General features: G+C 35.2%; 1 protein-coding gene across 3 annotated transcripts in view; it reads left to right on the plus strand.

Annotated features, from left to right (window-relative positions):
- The window catches only part of LOC100335005 (corticotropin-releasing factor receptor 2), a 104,639-nt gene that overhangs the window by 61,506 nt on the left and 25,633 nt on the right, over positions 1–17,500 (plus strand). For all 3 annotated transcript variants that reach the window (XR_012390112.1, XM_002667848.8, XM_068213008.2), the window contains 5 exons: positions 5,503–5,609; positions 7,481–7,598; positions 11,248–11,401; positions 14,672–14,732; positions 16,530–16,602. Coding sequence is in view for 2 of the 3 variants with exons in the window: in XM_002667848.8 (XP_002667894.2) it covers positions 5,503–5,609; positions 7,481–7,598; positions 11,248–11,401; positions 14,672–14,732; positions 16,530–16,602 (513 nt within the window). In the remaining variant the exon portion in view is untranslated. The remainder of the gene's footprint in view (positions 1–5,502; positions 5,610–7,480; positions 7,599–11,247; positions 11,402–14,671; positions 14,733–16,529; positions 16,603–17,500) is intronic.

Consider the following 17,500-nt stretch of genomic DNA (forward strand, 5'->3'; position numbering starts at 1 on the left):
TTGCCAGGTTTAGACTTGAAAGAACAAACTCTGGAGGACATGTGGACACAAGTCGGGTACTTCTTTAGTGTACTTTAACACTGAACATCGCTTAACTCACCATGAATTCATCGGTTTCACTGTACAATAAAAATAAAATTATTTGTTTATATAAAGCACGGTGTTACGACTAAAGTTTATTCATTCATTTTCTTGTCGGCTTTATTAATCCGGGGTCGCCACAGCGGAATGAACCACCAACTTATCCAGCAAGTTTTTACGCAGCGGATGCCCTTCCAGCCGCAACCCATCTCTGGGAAACATCCACACACACATTCACACACACTCAGACAATTTAGCCTACCCAATTCACCTGTACCACATGTGTTTGGACTGTGGGGGAAACCGCAGCACCCGGAGGAAACCCACGCGAAGGCAGGGAGAACATGCAAACTTCACACAGAAACGCCAAATGAGCCGGGGATTCGAACCAGCAACCCAGCGACCTTCTTGCTTTGAGGGGACAGCACTACCTACTGCGCCACTGCCTCACCCACTAAAGTTTATTTATTTATTTATTTTATTTTCTTTGTCCTGCCTTCTTGTTGTTTTTTGTTATCCCATAGGCTCCCATTCGTGATTCGTGCTCTTATTGGCTGCTGGTCTGTATGAAAAGGAGCTTCCGGCAGAGTTTAAGGAGCTCATTTGTACTGCGACGGTTGCTGGGAGTGGAGCTCCCCTCCGGCCGACGACCAACATTCAATCTTGTTTCCATTGTTCATACGTTTAACTTCTTTTGAGAGTTTGAGCTTGTAGGGCTGGCCTGCCTATTTATTTGATTACTTTTGACTATGTTTAAGTTTAGGGAGAAAGGTGAGCTTCCTGTATTTTTCTTTAAATATTTATAGGTAATTAAGTTAATTTACTTTTATAGATTCTTCCGTTTGTTATTTAGGTCTGTGGCCACCCTAAAGAGATGCTCATTTAAAATTACAACTTTTTTCTATAATAAATCAGCTCAGTTACTCTCAACTGAGTGTCCGAGTTTGGTTGTCGACCGAAGGGGATCTTTTGCATTGTTTTTTGTTTTGTTTGGGAAATCAACCGTCCCAACACATTTGTTTTTCCAATTATTATGCCCATGTTGTTTTCTCCGAGACTTGGGGCATAATAATTGGGGGCTCGTCCGGGATCATAATTAATATTATATTCATATTATAAATCTAGAGCGCCATCTTCTGTCAAAAACTAGCCTAGAGCGCCGTCTACTGTTAAAAGGGAACAAAGCGACCACTGATACTCCCTGGTTTGCACGGTACATTGTGGACAGGGCCGGAGCAAGCTGAACTGCCGCTCTAGGCAGAGGAAGATCACGCCGCCCTCAACCCCAATGTGAAAACGAAAGTGACCGGTTATGAAAATGAAGTGAGGTGTCGCAGACCTCTATTCTGCCGCCCTATGCGTGGATATAACTGAGGACGCGCGGGTGCTGAGGGAGGGAGGGAGGTGTCGCCGACGCTGCTCTCTCTGTTCTGCCGCCCTATGCGCGGAAATAACTGAGGACGCGCAGGTGTCACGGACCACTATTCTGTCGCCCTATGCGCGGATATATCTGAGGACACGCAGGTGCTGAGGGAGGTGTCGCCGACGCTGCTCTCTCTGTTCTGCCGCCCTATGCGCGGAAATAACTGAGGATGCGCAGGTGTCACGGACCACTATTCTGTCGCTCTATGCGCGGATATAACTGAGGACACGCGGGTGCTGATGGAGGTGTCGCTGATGCTGACGCTGCCCTCTCTATTCTGTCGTCTATGCGCGAATATATCTGAGGACGTGGGTGGTGAGGGAGATGTCGCGGACATAACTGAGGACCCGGGTGGTAAGAGTGGTGTCGCGGACGCCGCCCTCTCTATACTGCCGCCCTAGGTGGCCGCCTAGGTCGCCTCTATGGACGCGCCGGCCCTGATTGTGGAACTTTTCAGAACGTAAATGTTTTAGTGCACTTGACAGAAAATTTTGAATTGAGACTCTCCCATGATTTTAGCAAGACAAATGAACTGTATTTGCTTTTTGCCATGGATAATTAGCTGTGAATTAAAATAAAAATTGCTGTAAGTTCGAGCCACGGATAGCTTAGTTCATCAACAGTCCTCCACACTATAAAATCCAAATTGACTATAAAGTGAGACCTGACTTCAGCCAGAGTGAGAAAACTTCAAGCTCCATGTCAAATCTGCAGCTCCACGCTTCACGCCTCAGCAAACACAGAGTCAGAGGCAGAGGATTGCATATCTCCTTTTCTCGAAAAGTAAGCTTATCTCAAGTGAAGCACTTCATTTTAAAATGATCACAGTGAGTAGTTCATGAGCCATCAGGCACAGCTTTCAATGTGGCAAAAGGCAACATATCTAACACTCTTACATCACCTTAGTAATTAAAGTGATAGTACACCCATTTACTCATGCTGCACTAATTCCAAACCAGTTTGAGTTTCTTTTCTATTGAACACTAATGAAGATATATACTGACGAATGCCAGCAGGCACACAACGTCATAAGACTTCAATATCAGGTTAGATTTAGGTTGTGATGCTGGGCGACCAAAATTCAATGTTTAGCCAACGTCTAAGGACAATGCCATTTTGATGTCCTGTAATGACGTCAAATGACAATATTAGGTTGATTTTAGGTTGTGCTAAAAGTGACTAAAATTTAACATCTGATAGACGTCATAGTGGTAACATCCACGCAACGTCAAGCTGTAACATCATTAGATGTTGATATTTGGTTGTTTTTAGGTTGCGTTGGAAAGTGATTATAATACAACTTCTGATAGACGTCATAATGGTAACGTCCACAGAATCGGAATCTGTAACATAATTAGATGTTGATATTGGGTTGTTTTTAGGTTGCGTTGGAAAGTGACCAATATTTAACATCTGATAGACATGATAGTGGTAACGCCCACGCAATGTCAAGCTGTAACATTATTAGATGTTGATATTTGGTTGTTTTTAGGTTGCGTTGGAAAGTGATTATAATACATCTGATAGACATCATAGTGGTAACGTCCACGCAACGTCAAGCTATAACATCATTAGATGTTGATGTTTGGTTGTTTTTAGGTTGTGTTGGAAAGTGATTATAGTACAACATCTGATAGACGTCATAATGGTAACGTCCACAGAATCGGAAGCTGTAACATCATTTGATGTTCATATTTGGTTGTTTTTAGGTTGCGTTGGAAAGTGGCCAATATTTAACATCTGATAGACGTCATAGTGGTAACGTCCACGCAACGTCAAGCTGTATCATTAGATGTTGATATTTGGTTGTTTGTAGATTGCGTTGGAAAGTGACCAATATTTAACATCTGATAGACGTCATAGTGGTAACTTCCACGCAATTTCAAGCTATAACATCATTAGATGTTGATATTTGGTTGTTTTTAGGTTGCGTTGGAAAGTGATTATAGTACAACATCTGATAGATGTCATAGTGGTAACGTCCACACAACGTCAAGCTGTAACATCATTAGACGTTGATATTTAGTTGTTTTTAGGTTGCGTTGGAAAGTGATTATAGTACAACATCTGATAGACGTCATAGTGGTAACGTCCACACAACGTCAAGCTGTAACATCATTAGACGTTGATATTTAGTTGTTTTTAGGTTGCGTTGGAAAGTGATTATAGTACAACATCTGATAGACGTCATAGTGGTAACGTCCACACAACGTCAAGCTGTAACATCATTAGACGTTGATATTTGGTTGTTTTTAGGTTGTGTTGGAAAGTGATTATAGTACAACATCTGATAGACGTCATAGTTGTAACGTCCACAGAATCTGAAGCTGTAACATCATTAGATGTTGATATTTGGTTGTTTTTAGGTTGTGTTGGAAAGTGACCAAAATTTAACATCTGATAGACGTCATAGTGGTAACATCCACACAACATCAAGCTGTAACATTATTAGATGTTGTTATTTGGTTGTTTTCAGGTTGTGTTGGAAAGTAACTAAAAACATTTGTAAAACATATGCTGCAATAGTTGGAGGTTCATTCCACTGTGGTGACCCCTGAAAAATAAGACACTAAGCTGAAGTAAAATAAATAAACAATGAATATTTATGATAGGTACATTTACAACATTTCTTCATGGAACATTTCTTTAAGCATACCACTAATCTTTGGCGTAAAGTAAAATTATATCATTTGACAATGCATACAGTTCATTTTTTTGGTGTTGTCAAAAATATACCCATGCAAAATAAATAACACTGGGACTTGTGATCATCCAGCTGCACTTGCGCATTAAATATATTTGTTTACTGCTACACCGAAAGTTTCCCTGATCAATTCTTTTAATGGTTTATAAACAATTAACCCCATTAAACCCTGTTTTTTTGTGTGTGTTTGTTTGTTTGTTTACAGAATCCAAAATGCCTATGGCTTAACACTCTCAACAACACGCACAGCAGATAATCACTTTGACCCAATTCTTTTTCCATTGTCGCATGTAATGAAGCAACCCATATTTGAAATAACCAAGCAATTATGTGGTATTGGATCCTGTGTAACTGCTTTATTCATGTACTTGATCTTAAACGGGACACTTTTTACATGATGTAAAATAAGTGTCTGATGTACCTAGAGTGTGTGTGTGTGTGAAGTTTCAGCTTAAAATACCACACAAATAATGCTTTAAAACTGCCCCTGTTAGGCTTTGATCCTAATTGTGGCATACAATATTGGTGACTGTCGCTTTAAATTCAAATAAGGTTGTGCGATTTTGAAAAGAGGGCGGAGCTACAAATGCCTATGCATCAATATAGTGGCAGATTCAAAAACAAGATTAACATCATATGCTAATGAGGGAGAGATGGTCACGAGTGGGCGAGGCTTTCCCCTCTGATGACATCATACAAAAGGAAAATGCCAATCAAAGTGTTTCTGCAGACTGTATTAATCAAGTCTGTTTATATATAATAATATTAATAATTTTTTACCATTATAAGCTTGTTATATTCACACACATTTGACACACAACTGTGTTTAAACTCATTCAACATTTGATTTTTGCATAATAAGCACCCTTTAAGTCTCTGTTTACTCCATAACACTTGTTTACGCATCAGTTAACTTCTTCCATCCCTTCACTTAAATTCTGCAAGCAACATTTCTTTAGTGCTGCGTCATAATTCCGTGACCCCATTCAAGGTCTCGTGAGAAATGCAGAAATGAATCCTTTGATTTAAATCTTCCTGGGAAGCTTCTTTCAATTATTAAGCAAGGACAAAATGGTCACTGAGTAATGCTTATTGATGAGTGCCTTAATCACAATCATTTATTATCATAAAATAGATCTGGAGTTTTGAAGATGCATACTCAGTCAGCGTTTGTGTGCTACTCAAACGAATCAGATTTGGAGGTGAAATGTGCGTTTGCATGGTTTGGATTGAATGAGTACACCATTAGTCACTTATTTATTGCTTTTATTTATTTGCATGTTTATTTTTACAGAGGAAGTATCCCATGCACTACAAGATAGCCCTCATCATAAACTACTTTGGTCACTGTGTGTCTGTTGGAGCCCTCATTATCGCCTTCATTCTCTTTCTGTGCTTGAGGTAAGTGTGTGTCTGTGATTTTACATTGCTAATGCCTCGCACTAAGGCTTTGTTCATATTTTAAGAAATTAAATATGTGTCCCCGGATTGCAAAACCTGCAATAAGTGTCATGTTTCATTCGAAGCTGAGATTTATACTTGACCTGAAATATGAATGTATGGTTTGTTATTATTTGGACACATTTGGACAATGTTTGCTTGCTATATAAGAGAGAATAATAATAATTGAATGAATGAATAAAGGGTGTCACAGTGGCGCAGTAGGTAGCCAATCGCCTCACAGCAAAAAGGTCGCTGGTTCGAGCCTCGGTTGGGTCAGTTGGAATTTCTGTGTGAAGTTTGCATGTTCTCCCTGTGTTGGCGTGGGTTTCCTCCGGGTGCACCGGTTTCCGAAAAGAAAAAGAATGAATGAATGAATAACGAATGAAATGAAAATCAAATTGAAATAAATTAATAAATAAAATTCATTTAAAAAATCAAATCAATAAAAATAAAGAAATAAAATTGAAATTGAATTGAAAATATATCAATAAAAATAAAGAAATAAAATTGAAATTGAATTGAAAATAAATAAATAAAAATAAACAAATAAAATTGAAACTGAACTGAAAATAAATAAATAAATAAAAATAAATAAAATTTAAACTGAATAGAAAATAAATAAATAAAAAAAGAAATTAATTTAAATAAATAACTAAATAAATAAATAAAATTAAATAAATAATTGAAATTGAAAATAAAGAAAGAAAGAAAGAAAGAAACTAAAAATAAACTACTTAAATATAATATAAAATAAATTATATTTAATACATAAATTATATTAAATAAATAAATAACAAATACAAATTAAAAATAAATTAATTTAAATAAATAGAAGAAATAAAAGAAATTGAATTGAACATAATGAATAAATTAATTAAAACTAAAATTACAAACTAAAATAAACTACATAAAATTAATTAAAACTGATTTGAAAATAAATAAATCACAAGTAAAAAATGAAAAACATATGAATTTAAATAATTAATCAAATAAATAAAAATAAATAAATAAAATTAAAACTGAATTAAAATAAAGAAATAAAAAATAAACAAATTTAAATAAACAACTAAATAAATAAAAATAAATAAATAAATAATTGAAATTGAAAATAAATAATAAATAAAAAAATAAAAAAATAAATAAATAAACGAAAAAGAAACTCATTTAAATAAATAAATAAAATTAAAACTCAACTGAAAATGTTTTAGTGTATTTGTTTGCTGTCGAACTCTTTCATACTAATTGATGGTCTTCGTAATACACAGAAATCCCTGTATGTGTGCGCGCTTGTGTGTATGTGTTCCAAGTATTAATAGCATCCAATAATGAGTGAGTAGTGAATGCAGATCTGTGTGATTAAAAGTCTGAGGAGGGTGAACAAGGGGAGGCGGGAGGTGGAGATCCTGGGAGCATGACAATTATTTATGAAGTTAATGAATAACAAAACGTTGTTATGAGTCATTATGAATGCATCGCCATTAATGCAACACTAGGAAACACCAAAGAGAGCTGCTCTTTTCTTTTTCCCTGCCATCTGCCATTGGGTCAAACACACAATCGTGCATCAGAAATGATCATCTCAAACAAGTCAATCAGGGGAAATCAATCTGAATATTTTTTGACTAAATAATCACGACTTTACAGATTTATTTCTTTAAAAGCATGCTCAGAATATTGAATCTTTTGGAAATGAATGTTGCTGGGGTTTCATTTTCATGCAAATGTACTTCCACAATCAGCTCTTGCACTGCTAAAACTGTGTAAGTGTAATTACTGAAATGATTGTCTTATTTATTTATTTATTTTTCTCTTTATCGTTTGAATTCTAGGAGCATCCGATGCCTTCGCAACATAATCCACTGGAACTTAATTACGACTTTCATTCTGAGGAATGTGATGTGGTTTTTGCTTCAGCTGGTCGACCAAAACATTTATGAGACGAATGAGGTATGAAGCACTTTTATGCATATTTATCAGCTTATTAGCATGTAAGCAAATCAGCAAGAGATTTTCATTGGTTATAGGTTTCCATCCAACCATTTTTTATGCATATTAAATAAAATGGAATGGAAATGCCAAGATGCACATAGGTAAAATGTATGCACCCTATTGATTCGCTAATGTGGTTTTCCCATTTGCATACATGTTCATTTTATTTTGCATAACAGTGGATGTTCTGTGGAAAAATTTTAAAATTTTATTGCTTAAGGGGGCTAAATATAATGAGCTTAAAATGGTTTTAAAAAATTAAGAACTGCTTTTATTCTAGCTGAAATCAAACAAATAAGACTTTCTCCAGAAGAAAAAATATTATAGGAAATACTGTGAAAAATTTCTGAATCTGTTCAACATCATTTGGGAAATATTTAAAAGAGAAAAAGGAATCAAAGTTAGGCTTCAGGCTCTAGTCTGCAGCCTTAGTGCTTGTTAGGCATTTTACACAGCAATAAAGCAGTACAAATATATTTAAGATATATTTTAAATAGTGAGAACTGATGTTTACTATAGTTTAGCCAGAGCTGCTAAAATATCAATTCAGATTTTTTATAATCTGCAGATTATATTAACATTATAATATAAAATTTCTTACTTGAATCTATATCGTCAACACAATCTCATGGCAATTCGTAACCTTTTAATTCAGTGGTTAATTCATATAGTGATCTCAATGATGGTTGGGTTTAGGGGTGGGGTTTGGTGCCACGCCTCCTTTTTAAAACCGTACATTTTCGAATTTATGAATTCAAACAGATTACGATCTCATGGCAATTCGTAACTTTTTAATTTAGTAGTTATATGTATAGAGATCTCATTCATACAATTTAGTACGATTTGCTCATTCTCCAATGATGGCTGGGTTTAGGGGTGGGGTTTGGTGCCACGCCTCCTTTTTAAAACTGTACATTTTTGAATTAAAGAATTCATACAGATTACGATCTTATGGCAATTTGTAACGTTTTAATTCAGTGGTTAATTCATATAGTGATCTCAATGATGGTTGGGTTTAGGGGTGGGGTTTGGTGCCACGCCTCCTTTTTAAAACCGTACATTTTCGAATTTATAAATTCAAACAGATTACGATCTCATGGCAATTCGTAACTTTTTAATTTAGTAGTTATATGTATAGAGATCTCATTCATACAATTTAGTACGATTTGCTCATTCTCCAATGATGGCTGGGTTTAGGGGTGGGGTTTGGTGCCACGCCTCCTTTTTAAAACTGTACATTTTTTAATTAAAGAATTCATACAGATTACGATCTTATGGCAATTTGTAACGTTTTAATTAAGTGGTTAATTCGTGTAGTGATCTCATTTATACAAATTAGTATGATTTGCTCATCCCCCAAAGACAGTTGGGTTTGGGGGGGTTTGGTGCCACGCCGCTTTTAAAAAGTACATTTTAGAATTTATGAATTCATACAGATAACGATCTCACGGCAATTCGTAACCTTTTAATTTATTGGTTAATTCGTATAGAAATCTCATTCGTACAATTTAGTACGATTTGCTCATCCCCCAGTGACACTTCCGGTTTTTAGTTTTCATGTTGATATAGCTTTAAGAATGTTGCATATTGGTATGCATTTACTGTATAAGGTTGGCTTCATCCGCCTGCTCTCTTCAGCTGGCACTGCGAAGATGGCAGATGATTTGAGCAAAGTTCCTGACGTGCACATCGATCCTAAGGGCGCTTTTAAATACATACAAGTGAACGTAAAATTTAAAGGTGGAAATGGTCATAAACTGATAGTCAGAGGAACTAAAACTGCCGAATATAACAGTGAGTGCGCACGCTTTCAAGTGCAGTAACGTTAGCTCAATGGTGCAGTAAGTGAGTGATAAAGCTCTGTAGTATTTATGAATCAGCTGGTAACCTCCATTCTGATCCTCGCTGTTTATGGGCATCCAGGGTACAATCTATTTTAACAACGTAACTTGTCAATATGAAAACGTAGGCATGTAATTGACAGGTGTCACACTGTAGTAATATATTAAGCGTTTTTGAATTGTATTGTATTATACTGTATATATTATACTATTTTTCCTCTTTTCGGTAATGAATGTTTCATCGTAGAGCACTGGTGAACTGATAAACCATAATTAATTTTGTAGCTAGTATGCTTATATTAAACCTATATTGTAAACACGATCTCATGGCAATTCGTAACCTTTTAATTTAGTGGTTAAGTCGTATAGAGATGTCATTCGTACAATTTAGTACGATTTGCTCATCCCCCAATGACATTTTCGAATAAATAAAAATGAATTTATAATAGTAATATATTTATTTAAGTAGCCAAATGTGTTTAAAGCAACCCAGGCTCATTGTGGAGACGTAGTCCCGCGGACAGTTTCTGGAGACCCCTCGGGAGGTATGTGTTTGTGCAGTTTTTGTTTTCGCGAATTCGCGAAAGGCCGCTGTGCGCGCTTTTTCGCGTCTCGAACACCTCTTAAGAGTGCGCGCCATTCGCGCCCGCACTGTTCTCGCATGAAAAGCCGCCGGAGGCCGCTGTCAATCGACTGTCTGTCCGACTGACTGACTAAATGACTGAACGATCAACTGGGCAGCCGGCGAATCGGCCGACCCAGCCACCCTCCTCCTCCTCCTTCCCTAAACACAAGCGACGATTTACAAAAGCCGTCCAGAAATAAAAAAAAAAAACAAAAGCCCTCGTCCTATTTGGATTGGTTTTCGGATTTCACCGCATTCTTGCCTCGTCATGAACTCGTTCGCTTTTATTTTTTGGATTCTGTTTTTCTCCTTACCTGATTTCTGGAACCGATCTTCCCCAGACTCGAACCCAGTCATCGCCGCGGCTGGCTCCTCCTTCTCCGGGCCTCCGTTCCGCCTACGTAACACTACGAGCTAAGCGGACAAACTAGTTGCGGCGGGAAAACCCTCCACACGGAGGTGAGCCGTCAGCCGGCAAGCGCGAAGAAGAGGAGCGGCCATAGCCGTGCCATAGTGTTCACTCGAAAAAACTAAATGCGACCATACGTACCTCCGGCCATGTAAATCGCGGTCTCCAGAAACGTCCGTGGGGCTACGTTTTCAGAATGAGCTTGGGTTGGTTTAAAGACTTGGTCAAACAAAAATGACATCTTTAATCATTTACTCATGTTCATGTCATCCCAGACGTACAATCATATTACTAATAATACATATCATCATTATTTATACGCATTATTTAAGGAGCCAAATTTGATTAAAGACGTAGTCACACTAAAATGACAAATATTTAATCGGTTGCTCATTTTCATGCCATCCCAGGCGTACAATAAACTGTTCTCTTTACTCACACGAATATAAATTAGAATTTAATTTAATGGGAAAATCCGACAAAAGACGAACTCTCTCATCCATTACTCCAGTAAAGAAACCATCTATTGTTGCTTTCTTTTCTGCGGTGATGTAAGAAGCATGATTCCCCTTGAATATCTCTAATAAAAGAATCATTTATTATGTGGTAAAGCAGGAAAGGCTGTCAGCGATGTTATATTTAGTTTTAGCATGACGTTTTAAAAAGGTTAGCAGAGTTGTAGAGCATCCAGATCAGCTCACTTTAAAACCCCCCTTTTTTCTCTTTGCACAGCCTTGGTGTCGTCTTATAACCACCATCTATAATTACTTTGTGGTGACCAATTTTTTCTGGATGTTTGTGGAGGGCTGCTATCTTCACACGGCTATTGTGATGACATATTCTACAGACAAGCTTCGGAAATGGGTCTTCCTCTTCATTGGATGGTGTAAGTTGATTTCTCTGCACAGCTGTAATTATTTTATTTTGTGAGGCATCATCATCTACACTTTCCATTAGTTGTGAAATGGAAAGCTGACTTGTAATCTGGGTGGCACGGTGGCTTAGGGGTTAACACTGTGGCCTCTCAGCAAGAAGGTCGCTGGTTGAACTGCAAAGCGACAGTACTGTTTAAGATTTTAGGCACTTGTGTGAAAAATGCTGTAAAATGAAGATGCTTTTAAAAATGATGCAATGATATCTCAGCACTTCCTTTGACCCGCTGTTAATGTAAACCTCATCTTTAATAGGAAGACAATAGTAGGATTAAATCAGAAAATGAACGATGCCTCTGTAAGTACAAACAGTGTGATGTATGTTAAGGAGGAATTTCCACCTTAAGTGTTGATAAAGCAGAGCCAGCAGAAAATTGCTATTGAAGGAAAGCCACATTGAGCCCACAGGTGGAGCACTGGAAACCAATTGTGCACTTTGCGTTTTCTGCTCAAATTGCTTCCACTTGAAGGGAAAAGAACCTTCTGGAAGCTTTGCAGAAAACTGTTGATGAAAGACCAAAACTAGTCAAAGCATCTCTTTTGAAAAGCCAAACCTTGACTTTAAAATCTGTGTTTAGAAAGAGGATAACCCTTCTTAATAAAATAATAATAATAATAATAATAATAATAATAATAATAATAATAATAATAAAGTACAGAAAATAAAAAGAAAACAAAAGATAATAAAACATTACATAAAAGAAAAGAAAATCTATAAAAAAATAAAATAAAAATCCATAAAAACAAAATACATTTAAAAATAAATAAAATAATAAAATACATAAATAAATACATAACTAAATTGATAAAAATAAAATAAATACATATACAATTAATAGCATCAAATAAAGAGGATAACCCTTTTCTCTAAAATTAAATTAAATTAAATGCATAAACAATAAATACAATAACAAATATATGCATAAAATAAACTAAACTGAATTAAACTAAACAAAAAAATACATAAATAAATGCTTGAAAAAACTGACTTGACTTAATACTACTAAAAATCTAAAAGTAAATAAAATTTTAAAAAGTTGAAACTATAAATTCAATTATTGTAAGTTTGAACAGTAAACCATTACTTTAATGTATAAGTAATTAAGTGATTTAATTACGGTATTACTTTTAAGACTATAACTTAATCAAGATTTCCCCAACAAAAATTCACACAATAAACTAAATTAAACTGAACTAAGCTAAACTAAATAAAATCATAATTAAAAGAAACACATAAAAAAATACATAAACACATAAAGAAAAGCATCTAAATAAATGCATCTAAGTGTATCCATCTAAATATCTGCATCTAAATATATACATCTATATAAAGTGATATAAATAAATGTGTATAAATAAATAAATAAATCTAAAAAAAACAATATAAATAAATGCATCTAAATAAATTAATATAAATAAATACATAAAAATAAAAAATGCATCTACATAAATAATATAAATAAATGCATCTAAATAAATTTATATAAATATATGCATCTAGATAAATTAATATAAATAAATGCATATAAATAAATAAATGCAAATAAATAAATAAATAAATAAATGCATATAAATATATCCATCTAAATATATGGATCTGAATATATGCATCTAAATAAATGAATATAAATAAATGCATATAAATAAATAAATAAATAAATGCATAAAAATAAATGCATCTTAATAAATAAATATAAATAAATGCATATAAATAAATAAATAACCAAATTAAACAAATAAACAAATAAAACAATTAATAAGTAAATAAATAAATAAATAAATAAACATCATGGAATCATAAATTAGCAATTAAAAATATATTACAATAATCAAAACAACACAAAATCACATTTGTAGACCTGCCAAAAGAAATCCAATGACAGTACAGTAAATCTGTGAAGATTAGCTCTCATTCACATATTAGTCCTCAAACAGCAGTGAATACTGGCGAGCCCTGCAGTATAATGAGGCTCGTGTAGCATTAAATATGGTAAATGTGAACTAGAAACTGCTGCAAACAAACAGTCATGAGAAGATGCAGATTTTCCATCATGTTATGATCGACTTATTAGCTTAGTAATGCTGTAATCAGGTTCACAGACGAAACACAAATTAGTAGAGATGGAGGGACTAATTAATGGACATGGAGGAACTAATTGCAAAGCAAGCAACTCACCCACTCAGACGCCATTTATTGGTCAAATTAAATTAAATGTGAAATGACTTAAAACATGAAATTATGTTTGAGTGAGCTGTTATTTAGAGCGCTGTTAAAATCAAGCTGAGATCTACAGTTGAAGAATTATTAGCCCTCCTGAATCTTCAAGTCCCCTATATCTGTTTAATATAGAGTAGATTTTCCCAACACATTTCTAAACATAATAGTTTAACAGTAATAACTGATTTCTTTTATCTTTACCATGATGAGAACACATAATATTAGACTAGATATTCTTCAAGACACTAGTATTCAGCTTAAAGTCACATTTAAAGGCTTACTTAAATTATACTAATATAATTTAGTGTAGTCAAGTTCACAATTTAAACTGTCCTGTTATATCATAATTATAATATGTGGATATTTAAATATTTTTTTTAAATATTAACTATGTTATTTAGGCAAGTCATTGGACAAATCTCCTTGTTGCATTAAATAAAAATATATTTTAAAAAGTATTAAAATTACTAATAATTTTCCCTTCAACTGTATGCATGTGGGTGATTAGATAATTATTATAGACTGCAGCTCTGCACAGGAGGTTTGGCTAAAGGAGAAATGATCATGCTCAACTGAGTCTGGTTTCTCTCAAGGTTTTTTTTTCCTTCACTTTGGTCAGTTGGTGAAGTTTGTTCCTCGCCACTGGCCTGCTTGGTTTGGGACTTGTGGAGCTGCGCATTAATGGATTTGCTCTTCAGTGTTTGGACTTTCAGCAGTGAAAATTAAACCACACTGAGCTGTACTGAACTTCAACTCTGAAAACTGGAATGACACAGTTTACATTTACTAGAACTTCTGTGTTAAGCTGCTTTGACACAATCTACATTGTAAAAGCGGCAGAGAAATAAAGATGAATTGAATTGAATATAAAAAGCATGTGTAAAATCAGAAGTGTTCAGCTGAATTGATGAATTGAGTGAATGAAATCATTATTTCTTAGTTATTTATATATATTTTACTGTTTCTATTCATGAAGAGTGATTTGCAAATCCTCTCTTTTCTTCAGGTATACCCTGTCCTATAATTATAGTGTGGGCCATTGCGAAACTCTACAATGAAAATGAACAGTAAGTTGCTGATTTGCAGAAATGAGCTTTAAGCTTATAATGTGAGTGAATGAGTGTCAGACAGTAATTGTAGCACGCCTGGCAAGAAAAGGATGAATGAGCCTGTGATTGGACTGCTTGTGAATTTGGGAAATTTCCCCAGATTAGTTCCCATTTTTAAGAGATGTTATCTTAAAAAAAAGTTTTTTAAATAGTTGTTTTTTGGAAATAAGCTCACGGCATTTTTGCTTTTGATGGCACAGAATTGTAATTAGTTACTGTGTGGTGTGTGTTATGCAGGAGAGTGTGACCCTGCTTTAGGGAATGTACTGTATAGGGGATACAGTATATTTCAACTCATCATTCAGCTGCTTTCATTTTATTGTGAACTAATTGAACTTTGGATGGATGGATGGACGAAAGGATGGAGGAACGGATGGACAGATGGATGATTGGGTAAATGATTGGGTGTATAGATGGAGGGATGGATGATTGGGTGTATGGATGGATGGATGGATGGATGGATGGATGAATGGATGGATGGATGGATGGTTGAATGGATGGTTGAATGGATGGATGGATGGATGATAGGGTGGATGGAAGGAAGGAAGGAAGGAAGGAAGGAAGAAAGGAAGGAAGGAAGGAAGGAATGAATGAAGGATGGATGGATGGATGGATGGATGGATGGATGGATGGATGGATAGATGGATGGATGGTTGAATGGATGGTTGAATGGATGGATGGATGGATGGATGGATGATAGGGTGGATGGAAGGAAGGAAGGAAGGAAGGAAGGAAGGAAGGAAGGAAGGAATGAATGAAGGATGGATGGATGGATAGATGGATGGATGGTTGAATGGATGGTTGAATGGATGGATGGATGGATGATAGGGTGGATGGAAGGAAGGAAGGAAGGAAGGAAGGAAGAAAGGAATGAATGAATGAAGGATGGATGGATGGATGGATAGATGGATGGATGGATGGATGGATGGATAGATGGATGGATGGATGAATGATTGGGTGGATGGAAGGAAGGAAGGAAGGAATGAATGAAGGATGGTTGGATGGATGGATGGATGGATGGATGGAGGGATGGAGGGAGGGAGGGAGGGATTGATGATTGGATGGATGGATGAATGGACAGATGGACAAATGAATGAATGAATGAATGAATGAATGAATGAATGATGGGTGGATGGATGGATGGATGGATGGATGGATGGATGGATGGATGGATGGATGGATGGATGAATGGACAGATGGGCAAATGAATGAATGGATGAGTGGATGTATGGATAGATGGATGGATGAAAAAATGTATGATGGATGGATGGATGAATGGATGGATGATTGGATGGATGGATGAATGGACAGATGGGCGAATAAATGAATGAATGAATGAATGATGGGTGGGTGGGTGGATGGATGGATGAAAAAATGTATGATGGATGAATGAATGAATGAATGAATGAATGAATGAATGAATGATATGGCATGAATGGATGTATGAAAGGTTGTATGAATTGATGGATAAAAGGGTGGATGGAGGGAGGTATGGATGGATAGATGAAAAAATGGATGAATGGGTGGATTTATAAATAAATGGATGTATGAATGGATGGATGGATAAATGCATATATTGATGGATGGATGGATGGACGGTGGATATATGTATGTATAAATGGGTGGATGAATGTATGTAGGTATGTAAATATGGATGAAAGGATGAAAAGGTGTATGAATTAATGGTAAAACAATTAACAGGACGGCTAAACATTTTGGCGTCAATTGTATTCATATATACTGTATATGTTTCAGATGCTGGTTTGGGAAGGAGCCTGGGAAATATGTAGACTACATTTACCAAGGGCCTGTGATTCTAGTTCTTCTGGTAAGAAATACAGCTTATATCACTTAAATCAGCATTTAAAGGGATAGTTCACAGGAAAAAAACGTAAAATTGTGTCATCATTTACTCGCCCTTTACTTATTTCAAACCTTTATGAGTTTCTTTCTTCTGTTTAACAAATACATAAAACATAAAATGCTGAAAAGCTGTAACCATTGACTTCCATAGTATTTTTTTTCATACTATGAAAGACAAATTTCCCAACATTTTTCAAAATGTCTTATTTAGTGTTCTTAAAGGTTTGAACAAACCTTTATGAGTTTTTTTCTTCTGTTGAACACAAAAGAAGACATTCAGAAAAATGCTGAAAACCTGTAACCATTGATTTCCATAGCATTTGTTTATCCTACTATGGAAGTCAACGGTTATAGGTCTCCAACATTTTTTTTTAAATATCTTCTGTGGTGTCCAAAAGAGGAAATAAATATTTAAGGTCAAATAAATAAATTAATAAAAAATAAATAAATATTTGATACCAGCTGAGGTTGAGTAAATAGTGAGATTATGAGTGAACTATGCCTTTAAGTAACGTAAATCCATCAGAAGTAACTTAAATCCATCACAAAAGAAGATATTTTGAAAAATGCTGAAAACCTGTAATCATTGACTTTCATATTATTAGATTTTTTCCTATTATGGAAGACAATGTTCCCAACATTCTTTAAAATATCTTCTTTAGTGTTTAACAGAAAACAAAAACTCATAAAGGTAAAATAATTATATGAGATCTACAGAGGGTGAGTAAATAGTGAGTCTATGAGTGAACTACGCCTTTGAGTAACTTAAAATCCAACAGAAGTAACTTAAAATGAGAATTCCATCATCATTTACTCAACCTTTACTTGTTCAAACCTTTATGGGTTTCTTTTTTTTTTTTTTT

Source organism: Danio rerio, chromosome 2 (assembly GCF_049306965.1).
Source record: "Danio rerio strain Tuebingen ecotype United States chromosome 2, GRCz12tu, whole genome shotgun sequence".
Lineage (NCBI taxonomy): Eukaryota > Metazoa > Chordata > Actinopteri > Cypriniformes > Danionidae > Danio > Danio rerio.